This window comes from Ambystoma mexicanum, chromosome 2p, assembly GCF_040938575.1.
Source record: "Ambystoma mexicanum isolate Mex_15411 chromosome 2p, UKY_AmexF1_1, whole genome shotgun sequence".
Taxonomy (NCBI): Eukaryota; Metazoa; Chordata; class Amphibia; order Caudata; family Ambystomatidae; genus Ambystoma; species Ambystoma mexicanum.
Genome location: NC_090923.1, coordinates 1,445,096,827 through 1,445,122,396, shown reverse-complemented (window position 1 = coordinate 1,445,122,396; position 25,570 = coordinate 1,445,096,827). Strand labels below are relative to the sequence as shown.

General features: G+C 47.7%; 1 protein-coding gene across 8 annotated transcripts in view; it reads right to left on the bottom strand.

The window, feature by feature from the left end:
• SLC4A2 (solute carrier family 4 member 2) overlaps window positions 1–25,570 on the bottom strand; it is a 1,509,271-nt gene that overhangs the window by 262,609 nt on the left and 1,221,092 nt on the right. For all 8 annotated transcript variants that reach the window (XM_069645996.1, XM_069645995.1, XM_069646002.1 and 5 more), the window contains one exon: window positions 11,294–11,503. In XM_069645996.1, coding sequence (XP_069502097.1) covers window positions 11,294–11,503 — 210 coding nt within the window. The remainder of the gene's footprint in view (window positions 1–11,293; window positions 11,504–25,570) is intronic.

Sequence of the window (25,570 nt, the reverse complement as noted above, 5' to 3'; positions counted from 1 at the left end):
CTCAGGACAGCAGAGATTCGGCCGGCACTGCTTTGTGTGCAGGAAGCCACACAAAGCAGTGCAAAAACAAAGAGGTGATGGCTGGGAGGTTTAGAATGAATCTTAACCTCTGGCATTGCTCTGGGCAACCCTCCAGACCATCGTTCTTCACCTGCCAAGCCATTACAGAAGGGGAAAGACCATATGCAAATCAGGCTTGGTCCCACCCCAAAAGGGGCAGTCCAGCCCAAACTGCTAGGTCACATCCCTTCTGCACGAGACCACAAGCATCCCCAAACATGCGTCGGCCTTGTTGGGCCTCATCAGTGAGGAGTAGCTTGGGTCTCTAGGCCCAGCAGGCACGGGACCCACGTCTGGGCATACCCGTCCCTCTCAGGGTGACAAAGCAAAAACAAAGAGGCGATGGCTGGAAGGTTTAGAATGAATCTTAACCTCTGGCAGTAGCCACAGCTACAATTGCTAGATGGGTCAGAGAGATTAAGCAGCTACCAGGGATTGACCTAGCGCAGTTTGGGGCACACTCTGTGGGAGGGGCAATGGAATCCAAGGCATATGCATCAGGCATAGCGTTGATCGGCATACTTAAAGCAGCAGACTGGGCTAGCGATTTAAGACTTTTTATTTCAAGCCAGTGCCATCAGTAGCGCAAGCAGTAGTGGGGAGCTTTGAACAAGCATAATGCTCGCCTCCGGTCTTGACAAAGAATGACAATTACCCCTGCATACTGTGCACGGAGTCTGGATTCTATTAAAGATACGGAGGCGAGCATTCATCTCCCACCCAATGTGTACACTGTCTATGTTAATATGTATAACCCAGTTGATTTGTTACATGGGCAGTGTACTCTCCTCCCTAATGACATCCTTCTATCTTGACAGGAGAGGACCAGAAGAAGGGCTGACTAGAGCATAGAGCCAGGGATCCCCAGGCCGGCCGGGTGGCCCAGCATGACTCGACAGGAGCAGGACGTTAAGAATGGACAAGTGCTCATCCTGGTCTGGACGGACAGTTTAATAGTTCGATGTTTGGGCAGTTTACCAGTGCAAAGTTTCGGGGTGGAGTTCAGAGCATCCAAAGAAGAGGAGGAGTTGAGAGCAGGAAGTGACTCAGAGGGTCTGGAAGGACAGTGGACTACAGAAGAGACAGCATTTAGAAGGAAATGTAGTTCAGAAAAAAAAGAAAAGAAAATGAGAAGTTGAAGTTAAATTTTCTGTTATTTGATGAAACTGCTGAAGAGTAATATTAAAGAAGTTGAAGCATAATGCTCGCCTCCATGTCTTTAATAGAATCAAGACTCCATGCGCAGTATGCAAGGACAATCTTAATTATCCTTCAATTTATATAGTTAATGTTATTTAGAATAGGGTCTGCCAACGTGTTTGTGGCATCAGGGTGGTCTGGCGGGACTCCTGAATTCTTGGCAGTAACCCCTGATGTAGCACGTTTCATCGATCAAGAATATAAATAGAATCGCCTTCATCAGGGCATCTTTGTAGACCCTGTTAATACATGTATGCGTTATGACAGTGAATGACCAAACATCATTTAGGAAGCCATTTTAACACCCTGGTCCACTTACCCTAAATTAGCGGGAAGTGGGGTGCTACAGGCATCTTCACCCTACTCGGTCAGACAGTGACATCAGAGAGGGTGACACTGCACCTGATGTGTAATAGAAGGAATTGATCCTGCAATCTATAGAGCCTCATGTTGTTCAAGGAGAGGTAGGTCTCTGTAATCTAGAGGCAAGATCAGAGAACAGTACATTGTAAGGGAATTGCTGTATGCATCCCTAGGTGTAGAAAATGTGTCTTAGTTCAGTGTCCCAGTGCCGTGATCATTCATCCAGTAGGAAGGATTGAGTCAAAATCCCTAACCGGTATTAGATTTCCATGGTGCCCCGAGATATTGATGATGCGCCTCGTTGGCTACTTGTGGCCCCGTCTTGGGAGGGGGGGAACAGTGTGGAAAGCATGTGTTGGCACCATAGTGCGTTATTTAAAATGAGCTGATCAAGGTGTGAGTGATGGAAGTGAAACTGAAGAGTAGTGGGCCAGGCCCTTGTTTCCCTACCTGGGTGTGTGTCATATCATTCCCTGAAGATGAATTCAATGAATAGAATCGGTGCACTGCGCTGCCGTTTGGTCACTGGCAATCTGGAAGTAGAGACACGTTACGCTATGGTGCAAACCTTACTCCATGTGGTTGTTGCCTTTTTCAAATAGGGACCTACCCGATAATCTCTCCAAGCTAAGCTTTCTAATAAGAGATTCCGATGCTAGAGTCAGCATCATCAAATAGCAGGATTGTCATGTTTGTTACTGGATCTTGTGCCTTGCAGTTCTTCTGTTTGGCTGGAGAAGTGTCCTTCTATGTGTATGGCAGTACATGACTTTGAAAGCAGTTTATGTGTCATAGCCTTTAAATTTAGAGTCAAGACTAGTTTGGAAACCAAACTAATTGCTTCAGCACAACTTATGGTTGGATTGTCTTTCAACGGACATGTTGCAACTTTTTTCAAACAAACAGCTCCCATCATATTAGGTGACCTCTCTGCAGCTCCCTTTCCATCCTTGTATGTGTGTACATTGTACATTCTTAGTGTAGTCAATGATAAAAGTGCAAGGAACATTGAAGCTAAAGGATGTTGAAGGTGTTTCTTTTAAAGATATCTTCACAGTCATCATGGCTCTTTCCTTTCAATATTCCATTCCCCTTTTTCAGAGTCTCTAGGAAATCATTTTTCTTTACAGCCGAGTGATAAGTGCAATCGCTAGAAAAACACTCTGCTTATGTAGCTTTCAAAGAGACATCATACACAAATCCTCATCTTGGCTCTAAAACAGGAGTATCACAAAGGTTTGTCTTCATAGTTCTAGTGCCAACAGAAGAGACCTACTGCAAGCACCACACAAGGTGACCTCTTGCTGAAAGTGCAGGGTTCAGTGAATGTCTTCTAGCCTCTGTCACTATTATATAATCATCCTATGACTGTTTCCCAAGATAAGTGTTGGGTGAGAAAGAGCTCTGTATTCAATGTCCCGTTTGTGGTGCACTTGATCTGGTGTTGGCTGATGGCAGGAATCAGTATAGGTTAATCTCTATAGTGATTACTGTTATCCTAGACTCTAGGACCCTCTCTCCTTATGTTATACTGCAAAAGATATTGGTCCCTTTTAATGCCAACATCCCATACGGTATGGAAAATAACGACAAGTACATGGCAGAATATTAGAGACTATCGCCATTAAGTGGGCGCTGTAATATTGGCCATTTTAGTTTTTTCCAAAGTTTCAAGTTTCCACTAAAAAGATTTTTGCTAACAAAGGTTTTATGAAATGCATAATATCATCTGGTCATTGATGCTGAAAGTAGTGTTAACGTTTTAAGTTGAAAATGACTAGCCCAGCATAAAAGCCACTTATCACAAGACATGAAGGCTAGTTCTTCATATGCTGACAGAACACGGTTTTGTACTTGACAAAAGTGAATTATAACTAAGGCTTCCAGTTTCATGGTATTTATTTTTCTGCCATTTCCATCTGTATTTATCCATATTTATTTTTGGGCCTTTTTTTCTGTATTTATGCACATTTATTTTTTGTCATATAAAAAGATCATTTGCAACCAGTATTTTTCTGCTTTTTTCTAATACAAAATGCATTTACTAAAGCACACATGCAGCCACATAGGAAAGAAATGCTAGCTCTATTTTTTCCATAACAATGAACAGTTGCTCCTATGACTGCTGCTGCCTTAAGATTATACCGGGAGCAATTTGAAGAACTTTAATGCTATTTTTATTCACCTTTTACATTCTCCAAGCTGCCAATCGCAGGCCAATCACATTGCAGATGCATGAGTGGCATCATAGAGAACCAGACAGAAAGACCTGTTTTTCCATTTTTATAAATAAATACAGACAGAAAGCGGATGGATTTCCGTCTGTATTTATTTGTAAAAATCAGTAAGAATAGAAATCTGGAAGCCTTAATTATAACTCGCCCTCAGATATCGGAGAATGTCTATTTTCTCTCCTGCTAATAGGTGTATGATGTTCCACATATGCAGAGTTAGTCATGTAATCGCCCAAAAAAGTGTTAGGAGCATGGCCTTCATGGGGCACATCAAAAGAGTACTCAATGTTATTATTATTATTGTTATTAGAACTTTCCATTCCCAAATACTCCTCCCAATCATCAGTGTCTACATGTAGATTATAGTTTGTTCAATGTTGTAGTCTGTGTGCCTTACTGTAACTTGTAAATCAATCCAATAGTTTTGAATGCACAATTAAGAAACTTGCCCTGAATAAGATACAATTCATGGCACCATCATCATCATGAAATAAGACACTGATGCAATGTCTAAGTTCAAGGTTGATTCTTCTCAGAAGATTCAAAAAGTAACACTCGATTAGAGCTATTGATTGTTGGACAAAATGTGACATCAGGGAACAAGTTACTTACCTGTAACTGTTGTTCTCCAGCATGGGTCTGGCATGGATTCACATGCTCATGAAAATTCCCTGTCGTAAGGTTGGGAATCCTCGGTAAAGAAAAAAATCAGTTTCAGTTTCGTTTCTGAACTGTCTTTCTACTAGTAACCAATCACTGGTCTCTGGGTCATACTGCCCCCAGCCAATGACTGCCCTCTACCTAAGCCACTCCTCTGGCAGCCATCTTCAGATTTGGTAGCACGTAAAGTGGTAGTAGGACCAAGAGAAGAGCCGCAGAGGGGTAGGCGGGAGGGTTCACGTGTGAATCCATGCCAGACCCATGCTGGAGAACAACAGTTACAGGTAAGTAACTTGTTCCTTCTCCAGCATGGGGTCTGGCATGGATTCGCATGCTCATGAATACAAGAATACATAGCAGTACACACATGCACAACCACGGAAGGTGGCAAGGCTCAACATTAAGCATTTCAACAACTCAACATTAAACATCTCTTACCTCCTCACCAGGCTCACCTTCAGGCGAACAGGTTGCGCAGCACTGCGTGGCCGACTCTGGACTCCTCCCTGGAATCCCAGTCGACGCAGTAGAATCTTGTGAAGGTGTGCGTCGACCTCCAAGTAGCAGCCCTGCAGATGTCCAGCAGGGGCACACCAGACAGGTAGCAGCGATTGCTCTGGTTGAATGGGTTCTCGGGCGGCTGGGCAACGGTCGGTTTGCCAACCGGTTGCAGTGCATGATGCAGCCAGAGAGCCATCTGGAAAATGGAAGCCTTCAAGAGGGCCTTGGCTTGGTTCACAGGTCCAAAGTTCACAAACAGCTGTGATGTCTTCCAAAAACTCTTTGTGCAGTCCACATAGAACTTCAGCGCTCTAACCACATCCAGCGAGTGTAAAGTCCTCTCAGCCGGCGACGAAGGCGACGGGTAGAAAATAGGTAAAACCAAGGGCTTGTTGAGATGGAAGTCCGACAGCACCTTGGGCATGAAGGAGGGGTGTGTCCTCAGCACCACCCTCGTCACATGGAATGTCATGTATGGAGGTTTACATGAGGGGCCTGGATCTCTCCCACTCGCCGTGCAGAGGTGATGGCCACAAGAAATGCTGTCTTCCACGACAGGAATTTCAACGGTGCCGAATGCAGAGGCTCGAATGGCGGCCCCATGAGCCTGGTCAGCACCACGTTGAGCTCCCACGTCGGGGCCGGAGCCTTCACCGGCGGGAACGATCGGAACAGTCCTTTCATGAACCCCTTCACCAGCCGATGAGACCATAGAGATGACCACCCCGGAGTTCTGGTGTAGCGGGATATAGCCGCCAGATGGACCTTGATGGAGGCATGCGCCAGCCCCGCCTTGCCAAGCGATGGCAAGTACAGCAGCACTTGAGGGGCCGTAATCCGCAGAGGGTTAATCTTCTGTGCACTACACCAGACAGAGAACCTCTTCCATTTGTGTCCATAGCACTCGAGAGTCGAGGACGCCCTGGCCTTTGCAAGCACCTCCTTGCAGTCCACCGGGATATCGTACCCTCTGAACTCTCGTGCTGCAGGAGCCAGGCCTGCACGTTCAGCGATCCTGGGTCGGGGTGGAGGATGGCGCCTCCTTCCCTGGTGAGAAGATCTGCGTCCGTCGGTAGTTTAACGTGGGGGAACGCTGACTAGTCCAGAAGGTCTGGAAACCAGATCTGCCTCGGCCATGCCGGTGCAACAAGGATCATCCTGCACCAGGACAGTCTGAGTTGACTGATGAGTCGCAGCAGCAACGGCAACGGGGGGAACGCATCCAGGAAAAGGCTGTCTCAGGGGAATGAGAAGGCATCGCCCATGCTCCCCGGCTGGGGAAACCTGCTGGCGAACCTTCGCCACTTGGCGTTCGTCGCCGTCGCGAATAGGTCGATCTGGCGATTGCCCCATCGTCGGAATAGGAGATCAACTTGATCCTGCCGCAGTTCCCACTCGTGGCACGAGCGCAGCTCCCTGCTGAGTGAGTCAGTGATGGTGTTCTTTATTCCTGCCAGATGGAAGGGTACCAGGAACATCCCTTGGGCGACGGCCCAGTGCCACAGATCCTGCACTTTCTTGGAGAGGGTTGGGGATCTGGTGCCCCCCTGCTTCCGGATGTAGAACATCGTGGTGGTGTTGTCGGTGAAGACCCTTACCACTTTGCCCTTGAGGGACGGAAGGAACGACCTGAGGGCCCAGAACACTGCACAGAGCTTCAGGACACTGATGTGTAGTGACCTCTCCTCCGGGAGCCAAAGGCCTCTTGCATGGAGATCTCCGGTGAACGCCCCCCATCCCTCCAGGGAGGCGTCCGTCGTCACCGTCTCCTTATGTGCCGGGGTCTGGAAGTCCATGCCCGATGCAAGATGCGCGCGGGTTCCCCACCACCGGATCGCTTGGCGGAATGTCTTGTTGAGTGTGATCCTGTCTTTGAAGCTGCCCGCCGCTTGCATCCAACGGGCGTCGAGGAACTCCTGTAGGGGTCGCACCCGCAGCCTGCATAGGAGTACGAGGTAGATGCACGAGGGGATCATGGCGAGTAGGGACGTGATGGACCTCACCCTGGCCACGTCCATGGTCAACAGCTGTTGTACCGTGCCCAGGATAGCCTTCGTCCTTTCCTCCGATGGCGAAGCCAATCGCGCCACTGTGTCGAGCCTGGCTCCCAGGAACAGGGCGACTTGCGACAGTAGCAAGTGGGATTTCGCGAAGTTGATCGAGAATCCCAGATCTGTGAGAAGTTGGACGGTCTTCGCTGTGTGATCGACGGCGAGTTCCCTTGACTTTGCTCGGATGAGCCAATCGTCCAGGTAGGGGTAGACGTGGATCCCCTGCAGGCGCAACCGCGCCACCCCTGGTGATAGGCATTTGGTGAACACCCTGGGCGCCGACTTCAATCCGAAGGGAAGGGCCTGAACTGATAGTATCGCCCTTGGACCACAAATCATAGGAATTTTCTATGTCCTTTTAGGATGGGGATGTGGAAGTAGGCATCCTCCAAGTCCAGCGACGATAGGAAGTCGCCTTCCTCCAGCTGTCCCAGCACGTGCTGGAGGGGGACCATCCGGAACTTCTGGGACTTGATGTACTTGTTTAGACGACGAAGGTTCAGGATGGGTCGCCAACCGCCGGTCTTCTTCCGGATGAGGACGTACCGCAAGTACACTCCGGAGCCCTGGAGCCTCTTTGAGATGAGTTCTACGGCTCCCCTTCTTAACATCGCTCGTACCTCCAGAAGTAGTTGTGGGACGTGGTTTTCCTTCCTGGCCACGGGTGGAATACGGGGACACCTCTTTCGGAATTCCAGGGTGTGCCCGCGTGCCAGGGCATCCAGCACCCAACGGTCGGTGGAGATGGACTCCCACACGCTGACGAATTTCGCCAGCCGGCCTCCCACTGGGGTGCTCCGGTGGGTGTCCGACGCCACAGCCGGTTCAGTCCTGTTTCATCGCGGCCTTGCCGCCTTGGCCTCCTTGGCGACGACTATGGGATCCTCCTGTCTTGCCGCGTCCTCTGTAGGCCTCCTGCGACGAGGAACAGGCTGCTTGCCGGTACGACGAGGAACCACCGCCGAATCCTTTGGCAGCACCTTGCTTCCTACCGGAGCTCCGAAAGGATGGCCGTAGCGGTTGAAGAACACCCAAGGTCCGAGACGTCTCAGTGTCCGCCTTGATGGCCTGTAGTGACTCGTCCACTGTCTTGCCGAACAGGTTGTTCCCATTGAAGGGCATGTCCAGTACCCTGGTCTGCACATCCTGACGGAAGTCGGTGGCCTTGAGCCAACCACGCCGGCGAAGGCAAACGCTGTTGCCCATCTGATGAAAGCCGGTGTCAGCGATGTCCGTGGCCACCGTAATGGCGTGGTCCGAAGCCACCTGCCTTCCTGTAGGATTTCCTCGGCCCTCTTGTCGTCCGGGAGGAAGTCCAGCAGGGGAGCGATCCTGAAGCACAGCTCCCTGTTGTAGCGTGCCACGATTGCGAGGGCGTTGTGCGCCTAAATCGTCGTTGCCGCCGACGAGATGACCCGTCGTCCAATGGCGTCCAGCTTCTTCCCCTCGCCGTCTGGTAGGGATGTTTAAATTGACGCTGTCGCCCCTGCCGCTTTCTTCTTGGTCGCCGCGGAGACCACCGAATGCGGGGATGGCTGTGCCCTGAGACACATAGGGGTGGAGTTCGGGATGCGATACTTCTTCTCGTGCCGGTCTCTCCTAGCAGGAGCCGTGGACGGGTTCTATGGGATGGAGAGGACAGTCTTCCTGTTTGGTTTTTACTAGACAGCTCCTGTCTCTAGTCCTCGGGTGTGACACGAGACCGCTGGCACAACAGACTGTGGTTGTGGCAGTGGGATCTAGACTTGGGCTTCCTGTCAACCTGGCCTTCTCCGACTTACTCTCTTTACCTCAGAATTCTCCCATCTTCTCCTTCAGGTATTGCCAAGCTAGAAAATCCCACCTCTTCCAGTGTTCTCACTCCTTTCCCAATTATATTTTCCTTCCTCCTCCTGCTTTCTCAACAACTCTTAGAAGTTATTTATTCAACCTTCTCTCTTGTCTCACTTCACCTCCCTTCTGCAATGCCCCTTTTTGGTTTGCTCTCTCAACCTCCACCACTACTGCTCCACCTTCCTCAAACCTCCTCCAATATCTCTGATGCTGTTCTAGTAACCTCATCAATTCTCCAACTTTCTCCTATTGATGGTCTCTCACCTCCTCAAATATTCTCGTTGTTGTTCTCCCCAGCCTCCTCCAATAACTCTGTACCTTGCTCCCATTGATGTTCCACACCCTCTTCCAATAATTCTATGCTGTGGCTCCCTCCAATTCCCCCTATTGAATCTTTTCCTTCTATTGATGTTCTCAAATTCTGTCAGCCACTTCTCCCCTTCTAGCTCCTCACCATCCAGCCTCCAGAGCATTATACCCCTCCGGTCTCCTCCTCCAATCTCAATGCCTCCTCATCCTGCTCGTCAACTCATACCACATTTCTTCATTCCTCTGATCCAGTGATCCACTCCTCAGGCTAAATGCTTATATAGAGTCCTGTCAACTCCCCGGGGGTGGGCTCTTTGTTCACTGGTTTATACCTCTACTATTCCCTATCGTCTAATACCTCCCCTCTTGTGCTGGCCTCGGGAGACATAGGTTATAACATTGGAGTAAGCCATTTTGAATCTCATTTGACCGGCCAGGTTTTCTCTGAGATTTGGTAGGTCACCTTTTATGTTACTGCAACGACAGGGCAAGTCTTCAAAATGGCATCCCAGAGATTTAGTGTCTTTTCCCTGAAAAACAGTGAGGCTCCGGGCAGCTACAGTTGAGTTTGGGAGTATTTTTTGGGCGTTGCAAATTATTCTAAATGTGCTCTTGCGGATGTTGCCGTGTGCTTATGGTGCTGGCAGGATGCAAAAATCTGCATTTAGTTTCCTGGGCTTTAAAGGGGCCTAACTGTATTTTATGACAAGCAGAGTGGTTTGATCCTGATATAGAAGGATTGTGGGATATGTAGTTGTTGTGTCAGCCCGCTAAGCAGATGTGCTACCATGTGCCATGCCATGGGGTCATCCATACACATCCTCCAGGGCTGTCATCAAGGAGCATGGGAAATCCCTACCCCCTTTGACTTTCACACTGATGGCCCTTTCAGCTAAGAAGGAGATTGTGTCAATACAAATAATAATGAGTTCACAAAACCAATAAAATGAACATACTTTCTAAATGAGTACATCTAGTTTTAGCATACATGCATGCATTCTCAAAAATGAGTAAATAGCAATTAGTTTAGCAATGAATGCTAGAACCAGCACCAACCACCTAAGGAAGTGGGGGAGCTGTACAGAAGTGAACATTCCTTCTCACGCTATCTCTCCTGTCATACAATTGGATGTGAGCACCGATGTGTGTGATACATAAGCCATGCTAGTTACTGTAATCAACAAAGTCTTGCTTCAAGCACAATGCAGATATCTAATACACACATTACATTAATGCCCAATAATCCATATGCATGATCATCATAGTTCGTTCAATGACATAGTGAAAAGTCCTGGTTACCTTGCAATTAGAGGTTTTTCGGTGAATGTTATGAATAAAAAGATTCTAACGCTGGATGCAGTGTTTCAAAAAGTGTTACTTTATTCTCTGTAGTGTAGACACATGGTCTAAAGGTGGTCAGCCGACATGTGTTTCGACCCTGGAGGATCCTTCTCAAACCAGGTTGAAGTAAGGACAAGGGGGGTGGGGGTTGCCCCAAGGGTTTTTCAATTGAAGCCGTGTAGCAAGTTAATTGTGGCTGGGTCTGATGCAATTCATGGCTTGTGCCGCCATCCGTCAGGTATGCGTCAGCCATGAATTGCATCAGACCCGACCACGATTAACTTGCCACACGGCTTCAACTGAAAAACCCTTGGGGCAACACACTCCCATTTACCTTACTTCAACCTGCCTTGAGAAAGACCCTGAGGGGTCGAAACACATGTCGGCTGACCACCTTTAGAACATGTGTCTACACTACAGAGAATAAAGTAACACTTTTTGAAACACTGCATCCAGCGTTAGAATCTTTTTATTCATAAGATTCACCAAAAACCTCTAATTGCAAGGTAACCAGGACTTTTCACTATTTCCATACAAGAGGTGTGGGTTCACCTCTTCCCACCTGTGACCTTGCACAGATATATTGAGACCATCAGACCAAATACCGAGCCTAGCACTGGAGTGTTCAATTCTAGAGCCTACCCTTCCTGCTCTTTTCCATCAACAACATAGTTCACAGAGCAAACCCCTCTTGCTTTTACACAACCACACTTCTTTGAAGTAAAGGTAGAGAGGTCTTACCTAGCAGGCCACCAAACGTTATTGCTGGGGAAAGAGCAGCAAAATAGATGAAGATCACAGCGGCCATGCACTGGGCATTCAGGCAATCTTTGAAATCACTTAGATATTTGGGGTATCTTCTCTGCACATCCCTGATTAAACCGCCAAAGGGCTTGCCAGTCCGCCTCAATGGGTCGTCATCATCTTCTTTCTTTTTTGCCTCAAGTAATGCTAGTTGAGAGACAAATGGTACAGATGTACTAACAATATTTTTCTGAAAGTGGATAAACCAAAGCGCTTCTACAGAAAAGCAGCACAATCTCATGAAAATTATTTTATGAACTATTACCATCGGGAGAAGAAATATTTCTTTGTTGTCTAATTCTATTTCGAGCTTTCAACCAATCTAGCTGCAGGATACAGTCTCCAATATATCCTGCATAAACTTGTACTGGGATAATGTGATGCCTTATCTTTTTTTTTTTTTTTTTTTTTATTTTAAACTTTTATTTTTGGCGGCAGAGGTAGCATGGTACACACATCAAGGCAACAATCACAATTTAGACAGTATAAGGTGAAGCAATACATGAAGCATAGTACATTAATGGTAATAACGTCAGACAACAGACATAAGGGAATCCTGTAGGTATGGGTTCATGTAGAAAGGATGGTCACTGAAGGAGTGGGGGACGAAACAGAGCTGGAGGTGCCCTCCCCTTGACAGTTCAGGTATGAGTTGAACTCCGTCCAGATGTTTCTGGGACGAGAGGTGGCAGGGAGCACAGATATAAATTCCTCCTCACAGTTGCGCGACCAAGTTAGCATGTGAAGCCATTTCTGGTGGGTCGGGGGGAAGGGACTTTTCCAGCTCTGAAGAATGCATTTCTTGGCTATCATACAACCAATATTGAGGAATCTAGCCGAGCCCCTGGTGTCATCTGTTTTCCAGGCACCAAATAGGACAGCCAGCGGGTCGGGGTCAATTACAGTGTCAGTGATGGCCGTGAGTGTTTCTAGAATACTTTCCCAAAATCTAAGTAATTTGTCACAGGACCAGAACATGTGTAAGTGATCAGCCTCTATAGCCCCGCATCGGGGGCAGGGGTGCACCGCAGCCCGGGCGAATCTCGAGGTCCTGTGCGGAGTGTAGTACAGTCTATTTAGGAGTTTGTACTGCATGGCGCGGAAACGGAAATTGAGGGAGACTTTTTGGGTGTGTAAGCACATCGCCCACCAGGTCCCGTCTGATATCTCCAGGCCTAGTTCGCCGGCCCATTCAACTCGTGCCTTGAGGGTGGGTGTAGGGGTAGTGGCCTGAAGAATCTTGTAAAGTGCTGAGACTATTCCACGAGCACCACCAGAGTTAGCGATGTATGCAATGGCCGAGTTGTCAGGGGGCTCTTCAGGAAATGAGGGCCATTTGGTACGGAACGCAGCCCTTAATCTAAAGTACTGAAGGGTCTCTAAGGCGGACCCTGTGTGGCCCGATTTCCAAGTTTGGGGGTCAATAAACCTGCCATTAGGGTAGAAGTCCGTCAGTGCCCGGTATCCCAACTCCCCCCAGTGTCGGGCCAATGACGCATCATGAGTGGGTTCTAGGCCGGGAAAGTCCCAAACAGGAAGCCATTTGTAGTACGGGGAGGCCTCCGGTGTCTGACACAGAAGGCGAGCCCAGGCTAATAGGGTCGTGTTGAGTGGGTCAATAGGAGAGTCGGGTGTGTATTGCCGATTTAGTATGATGGACATTAGGTCAGTGCCAGTCGCCGCCAGCCGTTCCAGTTTGACATGGGGACGCACTGGGGTACCGGGGTACCAGTGTGTGGCAAACTGTGCCTGGGCCGCGTACCAGTAGAGTGATAGCTCCGGAGCCGTGAGTCCCCCTAGTCTATATGGGAGTGTCATGTCCGTCCACTTTTTGCGCACTGCGCCAGAGTGCCAAAGGAACTGTGCACAAATTGCGTGTAGTCTAGCAAAGTAGCCCTTCCCGGGCCACACAGGTATATTGCCAAAAGTGTAAAGAAGTTTAGGGAGAAGGATCATTTTAATAAGGGAAAGCCGACCCGCGATGGATAACGGAAGGGCGCGCCACCGTTGGACTTTAGTCTCGACTATCTGTGCTACCGCAGAGTAATTATCAGCAAGGAGGGTGGATTTAGTTAAGGATATTTGCACACCCAGATATCTAACGCCCTTCGGTGACCAACGGAGGGGGTATTCAGTAGTGGGTTGTTGGGTGGATTGGGTGAGCGGAAAGATCTCAGATTTTGAATAGTTGATGGTGAAGCCGGAGTGGGTGCCAATACGGGTGATATCTCTCAATATTGGGTCGAGATGTGACGTGGGGTCTCGGATGTATAGCAAAACATCATCCGCATATAGAGATATAATCTCGGGGCTGTCTTTCAGTCTTATCCCCTTGCGGGCATGGTGAGCACGGACATAGTCCGCCATCGGTTCAATTGCTAGAGCGAACAGTATTGGGGAAAAGGGGCAACCCTGTCGGGTACCCCTAAAGAGTGTGAAAAGGTCGGACGTCAACGCATTGGTCCTCACCCTCGCCACGGGAGAGGTGTATAGTAATTTAATGAACCTGATCATGTTTGGGCCGATGCCCATAGTCTCCAGAACAAGCCATGTGTATTTCCAGGAGACCATGTCGAAGGCCTTCTGGGCGTCCAGTGTGACCGCCACCGCTTGCGTATTCTGATCGATGCGGGACATCACATTAAAGAGTCTCCTAATATTATGGGAGGTAGACCTACCAGGTACAAAGCCGGCCTGATCTTCATGGACCAAATACGTCATAATGGGCAAAAAGCGATTCGCAATGATTTTCGCAAAGATCTTCGTGTCTATATTCATAAGGGAGAGGGGTCGGTAGGACCCACACTCATCCTCTGGTTTACCGGGCTTGAGCAGCACAGTGATAGCTGCCTCGCGCATGGAGGGAGGGAGGATAGATAATCGGAGCGATTCATTCCAGACCTCAAGAAGCCTGGGGGCTACTATGGCGACGTGTTCTTGGTAGAAGGCGGCAGTTAGGCCGTCAGGTCCCGGGGCTTTGCCTTTGGGCAAGTCGGAAATGGCTGTCACTATCTCATCAAGTGTAATAGGGGAGTCTAACCCGTCCCGAGTAGTGGAGGAAATCTCTGTGGTGGGGATCTGGTTGAGAAGTTCTCGCATATATTGTTCAGTGTGTTCAGCGGGTTGGGAGTAGAGGGACCTATAGAAATCAGTGAATGTGTCCAGGATTTGTTGGTCAGCCCATTGAGCATTGCCCAGACTCTCTTTAATGGAGGTGATTTGCTTTCGGCCAGATTCCCATTTAATCAGTGACGCCAACGTTCTCCCGGGCCTGTCCCCCTCCCCATATTTCCTGGCTGCTTGAGGGCGGCCAAGGTATTGTATCTCGCTGACGGCAAGCGTGTTGAACACCCGGAGTTCATCGGAGACTTGGGTAAGTGTGACAGGGTCAGCCCTGGTGGCACACTGCAGTTCCAGCTGTTTCAGTTTGGCTTCAGATCGACCCAGTGCGGTTCTGATCGTTTTCAGCACTCCAGCCTCACGGGAGATGGACATACCCCTAATATACACTTTGAAGGCTTCCCATCTGACTGCAGCCGAGGTATCTCGGAGGGTGTTGTGTTCAAAGAAGGACTGGATATCAGCAAGTATTTCAGCCTTAAACACCACGTCCCTAAGGGCATCCGATTTGAAACGCCAGGTGCTAAATGTCGGGGCAGGCACACCCAGCCTCACCGAGAGTGTAATAGGGGAATGATCAGACAGTGTGCGGGGTAGGATCTGGGAGTCCACCACTCCACCCATGATTCCCCCTGATACCAGAAATAGGTCTATCCTGGAGGAGCTATCATGCACTGATGAGTAGTAAGTGTAGTCCCTAGATTGGGGGTGTAGCGATCTCCAGGCGTCCCAGATGTCTAGGTTCTTGGTGTGGGAGTTCAGTCTGCGTGCGGCACTAGACAGGGGACGGGGGGCAGCACCAGTTCTGTCCAGGACCGTATCCAGAATAAGATTAAAATCCCCACCCCAGAGGATCGGTACACCCACATATCCCAGTAGGATGGAGGCAATAGTATCGAAAAATCCAGCAGAGTCCACATTGGGGCAATAGGTGTTGACAAGTAAATATTCTCTGTTAACTAAAGTGCAGTGCAGTATGACATAGCGTCCCTCAGGGTCAATGTAACTTTTGTGCAGTGTAAACTTAATGGACTTATGAATCATAGTTAGAGCCCCCCTGGATTGAGTGGAATAGGAGGTGAAGAATCTTGCCGGCCCCCAGGTCGGAGCCATGGATCTAGGGATGTGGCCATCGGAGTGGGTCTCCTGTAGGAACACCACTCTACACCCATGCCTGTTGGCATAGGCCATTATTTTACGGGCCTTAGTATGGTTACTTAACCCCCGGACATTCCATGACATTATGACGGTAGACATTGCGGTGACGGATATTCCATTACATGACATATATTCTTAATGAACATCAGGGACCCACCAATAGTGCGTCCTCCGAAATTCGGAGTCACTCTTGCAGTCGTGGCCCTTTTGTGCGCGCCTCATGCAACCTCGTGTGCCTTTTGTAAATAACACCCCGTTCCCTCCCCCCACCCTCACCACCAACCCAAGTTTAGCAGTGTAAACCCAACCCATCCCAACCAGTGCACAGTCGGGTCGACCCCAACATGATCCAATCTGTGCAAGAGCCCAACAGGGGCTAACCCAAAACAAAATTATGTAGAACAGTGCAATCGCAGTGGGGTACGCCATTGCCGTGCGCCAGCGTGCTTGGAACCAAAGAAATTCGAGAGAAAACAAGCAGTGTGTGCGGTTTGGTAATGTAGGATGCTGCAACTATAGGTGGCCGTGTCAAGCCTACATGTGAATCCGAGAAGCATGCCACTCAGCAATAATTGGAAGTCAACATGGGCAGATTGAGCAGTTCAGCATATTAACTTACAGGAGCTTTTTTGAGAAAGTAGGTGCAGCGAGTGTAGCCCAGAACATGTGAAAAACATAAACGTAACAGCAGAATAGTTGTGAAAAAGGCTAATGTGCAGTGGAACCATCTAAAGCGCCCAATCAGAGGCCGATCAACAAGGGCAGGCCACAAGTAGAATCTAGACATTCCCCATCATGTCAGCGGGCGGAAGAGGGGGAATATGTGCTTCTATGAATTTCACTGCTTCCGAGGGCACGGTGAAGAAGTAAAGTTTATTGTTAAATGTGAACTTTAGACGCGCAGGAAATAGGATGGCATAGGGAATACTTCTTTCCCTTAGCAGCTTTTTAACGCCAATGAATTGGCGACGCTCCTGCTGAACTCCGATCGAGAAGTCAGGGAAAATTCGAATCACTTGTGAGTCCAATCTGAGCTCGCCTTTTTCACGTGCAAGGCGGAGGATCTGGTCACGGTCTCTGAAGCTCAGAATTTTCGCAATAATGGGCCTCGGGAAGTCCCCGGGCTTGGGGCGCGGAGCCAGTGCTCTATGAGCCCTTTCAACAGTGAAGAAGGGGGACAAATCAGGATTGTCTAAAAGTTCCTTCAAGAGGATCTCAACAGCCAGGTCAAGTCGACCCTTCAGTGCATTTTCCGGGACACCAATAATGCGTATATTGTTCCTACGAGATCTGGATTCGAGGTCATCACATTTGGCCTTTACCGACTTCATGTCTGCGACAAGGGTAGACACCGTACTCTGCAGTGTGACTATATTGTCCTCATTAGAGCTGATCCTGTGTTCAGTTTCGGTGATTCGCACCCCCTGTTGATCTAGTTTAGCCTTCAGGGACGCCACATTTGCATTAATGTCGTCCAGTTTTTCATGAAAGGCTGCAAAATTTCTAGCCATTGACTCCATCATGATCGTCAGGTCTGCAGGGGGCCCTTCCGCAGGGGGTGGTGATTCGTCCTGGACGCATGATGCATGGGGCGATTCAGACCTCGGGGTGGCTTTTGCGAATTTGTCCATGGCCCCGGTCTTGCTGGTGTTTCTGGATCTGCTGGACATCGTGTGGCGTGAAGCCTGAGAGCTCAAGTGCCGTGGTAGGACTAGTGTGGGTGCAGTAGCTCCGCGCGGTCACAGAGACGTGGTGGAGGCCGCTATCTTGACGGCGGGCAGAGCTATCGGGGGAAGGTCACCCCGGCCGGGACCGACCAGGCAGCCGGCTCCTGTGGGTCTCAGGAGGTGTAGTGGGCAGACGCCGGGCCGCGGGGTCCAGTCCTAGCGAGGAAGCGGGGGCCAGCAGCCGGGTCGGGCCAGGGAATCGCAACTCCTCACCTCATGAGCGGCCGCCCGGCTGCGCACAGGAACAGGATGGCGGAGTCCCAGCGAGACCACGCAGGGCCCCGGCGGCCGTCACACGCGGCCGACGACCCCGCTCCAGCGACGTCCAGCGAGGCCTCCGGGCTGCCGGGTGATATCCTCCAGGTGGGCGGCGGCGCCCCAGCGGCCGCGGCGTAGAGTGAGGCGAGGCAGAGGCACTGCAAGAGCGTAAGGCAGCGGGCAGGGAGATCCAGGCAGCAGGCGCCGGCACCCCACGTCAGATCAGCGCGGCCGGCGTGGGTCACACACAGAGCCCCCTCGCATCAGCCCAGGACAGCCGGCCGCGGCGGTCCCGATAGAGGGCCAGTCAGGCAAACGAGCCGCGGAGCCGCCAGCAACAGCAGGGGTATCTCGGCGCCGCCAAACAGCCCGCCCGTCGGAAGTGCGAGGGCCCAGAGCAGCCCAGCGCGGAGGGCAGAGCCCGCGGTTGAATCCAGAGTCAGAAGGTCCGAATCGGGGCCAAATTTCACAGGCAGGTGGCTCAGGGTAACAGCAAGGTGGGAGCCAGGTCTCAGCTCGGGGGAGAACAGCAAACCGCAGATGTAGCCAGATTCGTAGCAGCGGCGCACGGAGCTGAAAGGCTAGGCAGCCATTTTGTCGGCTGCTCAACAGCGCCCCCAATGTGATGCCTTATCTGATTACTCTCTAACAAGCTATTGAAATGGGTCTGAGGCTTCCTGAATTGGTGAGAAGGGATAGGCATGTGGTGCAGAGCTTACCTCATATTGGACGTTCCTTAGCCGCCCATGCACTGGAAATAAACAACCTCATCACCATCCACAGCCTTGATACCCTATCTATCTCAGAAACCTGGCTCCATGAGGCATCAGGCCCTGCCTTACCCTTAGCCATCCCCCTGGCTACACTATCTACAGGAATGACAGGACCTCATCCAGAGGAGGTGGCATCACCCTTGTAGCCAGAGACTCCCTACCCTTCAGACAGGTCAATACCACCCTCAATGACAACATAGACTTGCTTTCTCTCAAGTTATACCCCTCTCCCACCTGTACCATCGCTACCCACTTCGTCTACCAGCCTCCAGGCCCCACACCACGTTTGCAAGAAAACTTCCTCCAAATCCTTGAGGACAACATAAAAACCTCCTCTAGAATCATCCTCCTGGGGGACCTCAATTTAGGCCTCCATGACCCCAACAACTCTCAGTTTACCTCACTGGTCAATGCCTTAGAAACCCTTGGTTTCAGGCACTGCATCACCAACCCTACTCATGAAAAGGGCCACAGAATGGACAGGATTGTTGACCACAACTGCCTGTCACAACCAGTGCCAACACTCCCTGTCTATGGTCGGACCACCACATTATCTACTTCTCCATCCCCTAGCCCAAACAACTCAAACTCACAGCCACTCCACTACCACCTGCAGTCACACGCAGCTCTCGGAAGCTCACTAAGGAAAGTAATATGACTTAGCTGGACATTGCTCACTTCAAACCCCCATTCAGTACCAACCCCAAGTCGCTAGTGAACTTGTATACCTCTGCCCTATCCAAAGGCGTGAACACTATTGCCACCCTAGTTCCCCCGTAAAGCCAAACCCATCAGACATTCCAACTCATGGTTCACCCCCGACCTCCTCAGACTGCGTAACAAAAAATGCCAGGCAGAACTACTCTAGAGAAAAGACTCTCATCACCCAGACGACTTCCCAAAAATCGCAAAACAATCCACAATTGCAGTAATATCAGCTAAATCAGACTCGTTCAATGCCAGAATATGCAATGCCAAATCAGACACCAGAGAAATCTTTACCATCTTTAGGGAATTAGAAACTCCAGCATCACCTCCCCTTGCCACCTTGAACAAAAAAATTCTAAACCACCACGTCAAATACCATAGCAACACACACAACCTAGTTTCAGTCACGCCTCCTGACTACCCTAACACCCTTTCCCACATTTTGTCTTCAAAAGATATCCGAGACTGAAGCCCTAAAAATAATCAAAAGTCTTAAACCATCTAAATGCAAAGGAGATATATGCCCAGCGCCCCTCATCTAGGATTGAACATTCATAAACGCCTCCTTCTCCACAAGCACAGTGCCAGCCACCCTCAAGGAGGCCTGGACCCCCCCCCCTCCTAAAAAAAAAAAAGAAAAAAAAAAACTTAGACCCTGCTATTCCCACCAACTATAGGCCAATACCAACTGTCCCTTCTTACTAGAAATCCTTGATAGGGCAGCCTACCTGCAAGTTCAGCACTTCTTGGAAACCAACCACGTCCTAGGAATGCTGCAATCTGGCTTCTGCCCATGGCATTGCAACAAAACAGGCCTTCTTGACTTGAAAAGTCAGCTGGACGAGATCAGGGACGAGGGAAAGTCAGCACTTCTTCTCCTCATAGATCTATCTGCTGCATTTGACCTAGTCGACCACAAAATCTTTTTGGAAGGCACAGTCATGAGGGTATTCTCAGAGAATACTAATGCTTCTCCCTCCCCCATCCCATGCGGTGTACCACAAGGATCATGCCTATCCCCTACCCTTTACAACATCTTCACTAGGCCCCACTTTGACATCCTAGACTCCCGCAGCATAGCCTACACCAACAATCCCGATGATACCCAAATCCTGCTCCCACTTACAGGCATCTATTCAGATGACTGTAACACACTCAACAATACTTACACCCTGATACAGTGCTGAATGGCAGAAAACCACCTGTGTCTAAACAGTGACAAAACTGAAATCCTGCCCGTCGGCTCTCCCAGAACTCTAGATAATCTTACTGAACAATACACTGCCTTCCAGATCGATAACATATCAATCCCCACCTCAGCTTCAGTAAAAACACTTGGGGTATACCTTGACTCCTCCCTCACCATGTCCTCCAAGTGAACACCATTGTATCCTCAGTCGCCGACGCCACCACTTTTTTAAAATAGTGCCAGACCCTACCTCTCCAAGAACAGTTGCCTGATGATTGCCAGAGTAATCATCGGATCAAGGATCGATTACTGCAATTTCCTCTCTGCAGTCACCTGCTCCAGAAACTCCAAGTTATTCAAAAGAACGCCCTCCAAGCAGCCCTGAACATCCCTAAAAGAGAACACATCTCTGAAGCCAGAAGGCCCACTGGCTACCTATCCAAGACTTCATCACCTTTAAAACCTTATCCATGACCCACAAGTGCCTATCCAAAACAGCCTACCCTTACCTTTCCCAGAAAATAGCCAAAGCTCACTCTACAAGACCCACCAGAAAACCTTACACAAACCTCCTACTCCTACCAAAAATTAAACGAACCATAGCCGGAGAACCCAGCTTCCCCTACATCGCTGCAAAAAATGGATTGCCCTACCCCCCTCGATGAGAGATGAAAAATCATACTGGGTATTCCGAAACGCACATTAAACACAGCTGTTCTCCTAAAACTGTAACACCTCCTGTGGCTTGCTCCCAGTACCAAATGCATTTTATGTCATAACCTGTACCTGATACATTGTATATCATAACCTAAAACAAAATCAGCTTTACCTATAACAGCTCTCATCATAGTGTAGTGTATGTGAAAACTGATTGCAAAGAACCTCTTGTACCTGAAACAGTGCCACAATGCCTCTGGACTGTTTGTGCATTTTATACATTAAATAAATAAATAAAATAAAATAAATTAACACCTTCGGTGGGGGGAGCAACTAACCAGGTTGCTCGGATCGTGGGCTGAATCCCAGGATCCAAGACTGCCACGGCATCTTCCCCCCACACTCCCTTCCCCTTTGGTTCCAGTCCCTCCCAACCCACTTACCTGACTACTTTAAGAGCGGTGGCGCCCCCGTTGCCGCTGCCACTCCGTCTTATTGCTGGCGCGGTCTTCTAGCTCAGTGGTGGCCATCTTGAGTCCGTTTTTTGTATGAATGAATGAATGAATGGGATGCTTAGAGGTGTCCTGTTCATTCATACAAAAAACAACTATCAGCACCCCGGGTTTCTGAATTGTTGCAAACCCAGGGTGCTAATAGCCATAAGCACCCTATCCTATCGCTACACTCGGGCATATTAATTCGTGCCCCAGGCTGTTACCACCTGTTCCGGCCCATGGAACGAGCACTTATGACTAAATTAATCTCTGGTAACTTGTGTGTCCAAGAGACTCCATTCCTCCGCTATACAACCAGCGACGTGTGGAATCTATGACAGTCCTCTCATTCTACCATATAACTGCATGGTATTCTCCAATACTACATGATTTTTAACCTTATCTGAGACCTTATCAGCTATTATGGACATGGAGATCATGCTACAAGCCTGTTATCTGGAGGGGCTTTGCAAGTCAACCCCTTACAGGCCCACAGACTCCCCCAGGACTATGTTATACTAACACACCTGCCTTGATATTTTCTAATCTCTACATGATTGCACACCATAGGAGGAAGGTGGTTGCTCCTCTGCAGTGATAGTTTATGATGTACACCTCTTCGTTTGAAAATGAACTTATTATTCACTGGTTTAATGGATGTACTTGCAAAGAAAAGTCAGGCATGCTTTTAAAGATTAAAAGTTACAAGGCCCAAAGTTTGATATTGATCGACAGTTACATACACATATCTCTTTCTGGCTGCTGGTTGAGTTAACAATGTCAGTCTTAGTTAAATAAGAACATAATCTAATGCACTAACCTTAATAAAGGCTGGACATTGTAAACCTGAATAAATAAGCCAGTAACATAGCTCAGAAAGACTTGTGCTCACTGTTGTGATCTCTGTTCAACCTGCAGGTCACAGTTTCTGAGCGAAGCTCTTCATCGTTCTGAAAGTTGAGTACGTACAATTAATTTCGGTAATGCAAACACCTATTGTAACAACTCTTGGAAGCTGAAGAAATCCACTAAACTTTGCTTTAAAAACTGGATATAAATTATAATTTGTATTATTATTGTTTTCGATAATATTATTAATTAGCTAAAGGGTGATAAATTATGTTCCTTTAATTTGAGTAATAAAACACATTATTACAATGCTTAAAAGCAGGGGAACATCATCATCATAAAATGCTTTATAAAAAGTGTCATTATTTTTATTTACATTACCATTATTCTAAATAAGAACACGTTTCTGTCATAGTTGAAAGGGTTCAACAGATTTGCAGGTGGTTCCTTGAGCTTTACTTGTGAATCAAGACATTGTTTAGGTGCCAAAAGTACTTTTTGCTCCCTCCATAGCAACCTATGTTTTTAGGGGCATTTGTTTCAATGAATGTAAAGAAATGTTGGAACCTGTCCCTCTTTCTGACACCACTGTCTCTCTAGTTATTGCTCTAATGTTAGCAGGAATGGAGGTAACCTTGAGAAAGCACTGTAAAGTGAAAATGTACAGTTGTATATTGGATTAAAATAGGGTGGGCTTTGTGCTAGAGCCCTTTTATTCATTTTAGCTGTACGCTGCAGGATTGAATTTCACAGGCCAGTCATATGTGGTTGCAGCTAGTCTATCACTAGTCACATGTTCTTCAACCCCTTAACAAAGTATATGGATCTCCTTTGCTGACTCTACCTTGGTGCTTCTATCAGCCAGGCATTCCTGCTTCAATCCCAAAACCCGTGATAGGAAAAGACGTTCGGCACGAACCATTAATGTGGACCTAATGGAGCAAAGTTCACTCAAATTATTTTTCACTACATGCAGAAGTTCTAGGCTTTCGTGCGCACATTATTTTCCATGTGTGCAACCGACTAACAAGGTAGGCCATTTTGTGAGCATGCATAGTTAGTGAACTAGCATCTCTGAAGAGAGTTTGGAGGGAAATTTGCCCCTACCCAATCTCTGCAAATCTTTATAAATCAGTGTAAAAGCTACATCTTTCTGCACTTTTTCCAAAGATATGGGTCAAAAAGGTTTTATATTTGATTTACATCATTTCAGTTATAAAGAGAGCTCAGCAACCAGTCCAAGACTTCAACGATCTGCCACAGTACCTAGCAAAAGTACTCCTATATATATATATAAAGTGTCCATGCACAAAAAGTCTGTTCACACTACGGAGAGACAATGCAGAACATGTTTTATGACACTGGAAAAGAAACACACGTGTATTAAAAAAACAAATATTGCTGATCACAACTATTGTGGGTGTAAAACAATTCAGATATGATACATAATTTGCCAAATGAAACAATGGCAGCTAAAATGAGTATATTAGAAATCATCCCAATAAGAGTTAATGTCCCACTTTAATGAAGTAATTCACAGGGCCAGGAGAACATACCTCTCATAAATGTGTGGCAGGATGATAATTTCATCAGAATAACTACACCACAGAGAATGATATGATAATCAGAATTCCTCTGCCACTGCTTACCATCAACATTACATTGTCCTGTGATCAGAGAAGTGACAACACTTACTCAAAAGCAGCCTTGCAGAAAAGAGGCATACATATCACAGAAGTGTACGCTCTAAAAACAGGAAAGGTCGCTCAACAAAAAATTAGGGAGTACCAATAAGCCTAAAGAAATGGGAAACAATTAACAAATCGAAGCCTAACTCCTACTTCTGCAACTTCTTACTCAGGGGTCCCTGATATTCCATACACTGGCATGGAGGGATATCAAGCGAAAACTACACTAGTTGAGTGTAAGGGTGACCTTAAATACTTTATTCATAAAAATAACTTAATTGATTATCCTGCCTATTTTAGAGGTATAAATGCCTACTAGAAATGTCTAGTGGCTCGTTCACTATTTTCTTTTGTGTGCTTTCAACAGAAAACGAAAGTAATTTTAATTAATTCATTTTTTTAATTAATAAAGTGCCAATAAATTGCATATACATACATACAACTAATTCCATACCATTCATACAAAACATTACTTTACTTAACATATACGGTGTATATAAAACAATACATATGTTGACTCATATCTACAATAAATAGTTAAAAGTGCACGAATGGGTTGAGATTTAGTTGAGCTCTCAGGGGTTGTTCTCAAAAGTAGTTTAACATTCTTAATTCCATATGCTCATGTAATGTTGAAAAGCCCCCTCGCATGCACATGCACAACTCTGCTAATACCATTATTAACAAATGCTTCCTGTCTAAGGAGCTTGAATATTAATTAGCACCCTGGCTGGGGAAGCCAACGATCAGATGGTTAGGAATGCAGGCTTGAACCGCTGGTGCAAGCCCGCGTTCCATGCCGCCTGACTGCCGCCATCTTCTCCCCTCCCCTTATTTTTTTTCATTCTCCCATTGCCGTACTCAGCTTATTTCGGCGTGCCGGGTGACTGTAACACCAAATCAATTATTTACGCAATAAAAATGAACTTATGCGAATGTACTTGGACCCTAATTTGGAGTACCTGTTTACTTCGGTACTCTTCCCGGGGCTTTAAGGAACTACTAGCTTCTAGGCTCTGCTTAGACTGACTAGAAGGATCACTTCCGTGTTCAGTCTTGTCCACAACATGTAGGACCAAATGTTGGCGTGTGTGGAGAGAATACGTCTATGTGAGATATCACCCCTAGGTTGACTCACACCTGCATCAAGAATCACAACATGAATGGGGATGAGGTGGGGGTAAAAATGTAACATTAACACAAGAATGATAGAAAGAGGCAATGTGCATAGTCATCCCAGCACCTACGTGGCAAACTACTGTTTAATAATTCATGGCAACTGTTTTCATAATAAATTAAGTACAGTAGTGTTAATACAGGCGACTCAGCAGTAGCTATTTCACCTCCACTTGACTTAAGTATGCAAATGAAAATTGCCTATATTGTAACAACTTTAGTGTCAAAATCAGAGACAATGGATATGTGCATTAATTACAGCAATTTTAGGGAGCATATTGCCTCTTTCTATTATTCTTTGATCAATGTTTGCATTATTACCCCACCTCATCCCCATTCCTGCTGTGATTGTTGATGCAGATGTGAGTCAACCTAGGGGTGAAATCTCACAGACGTATTCTCTTCTCAGATGCCAAC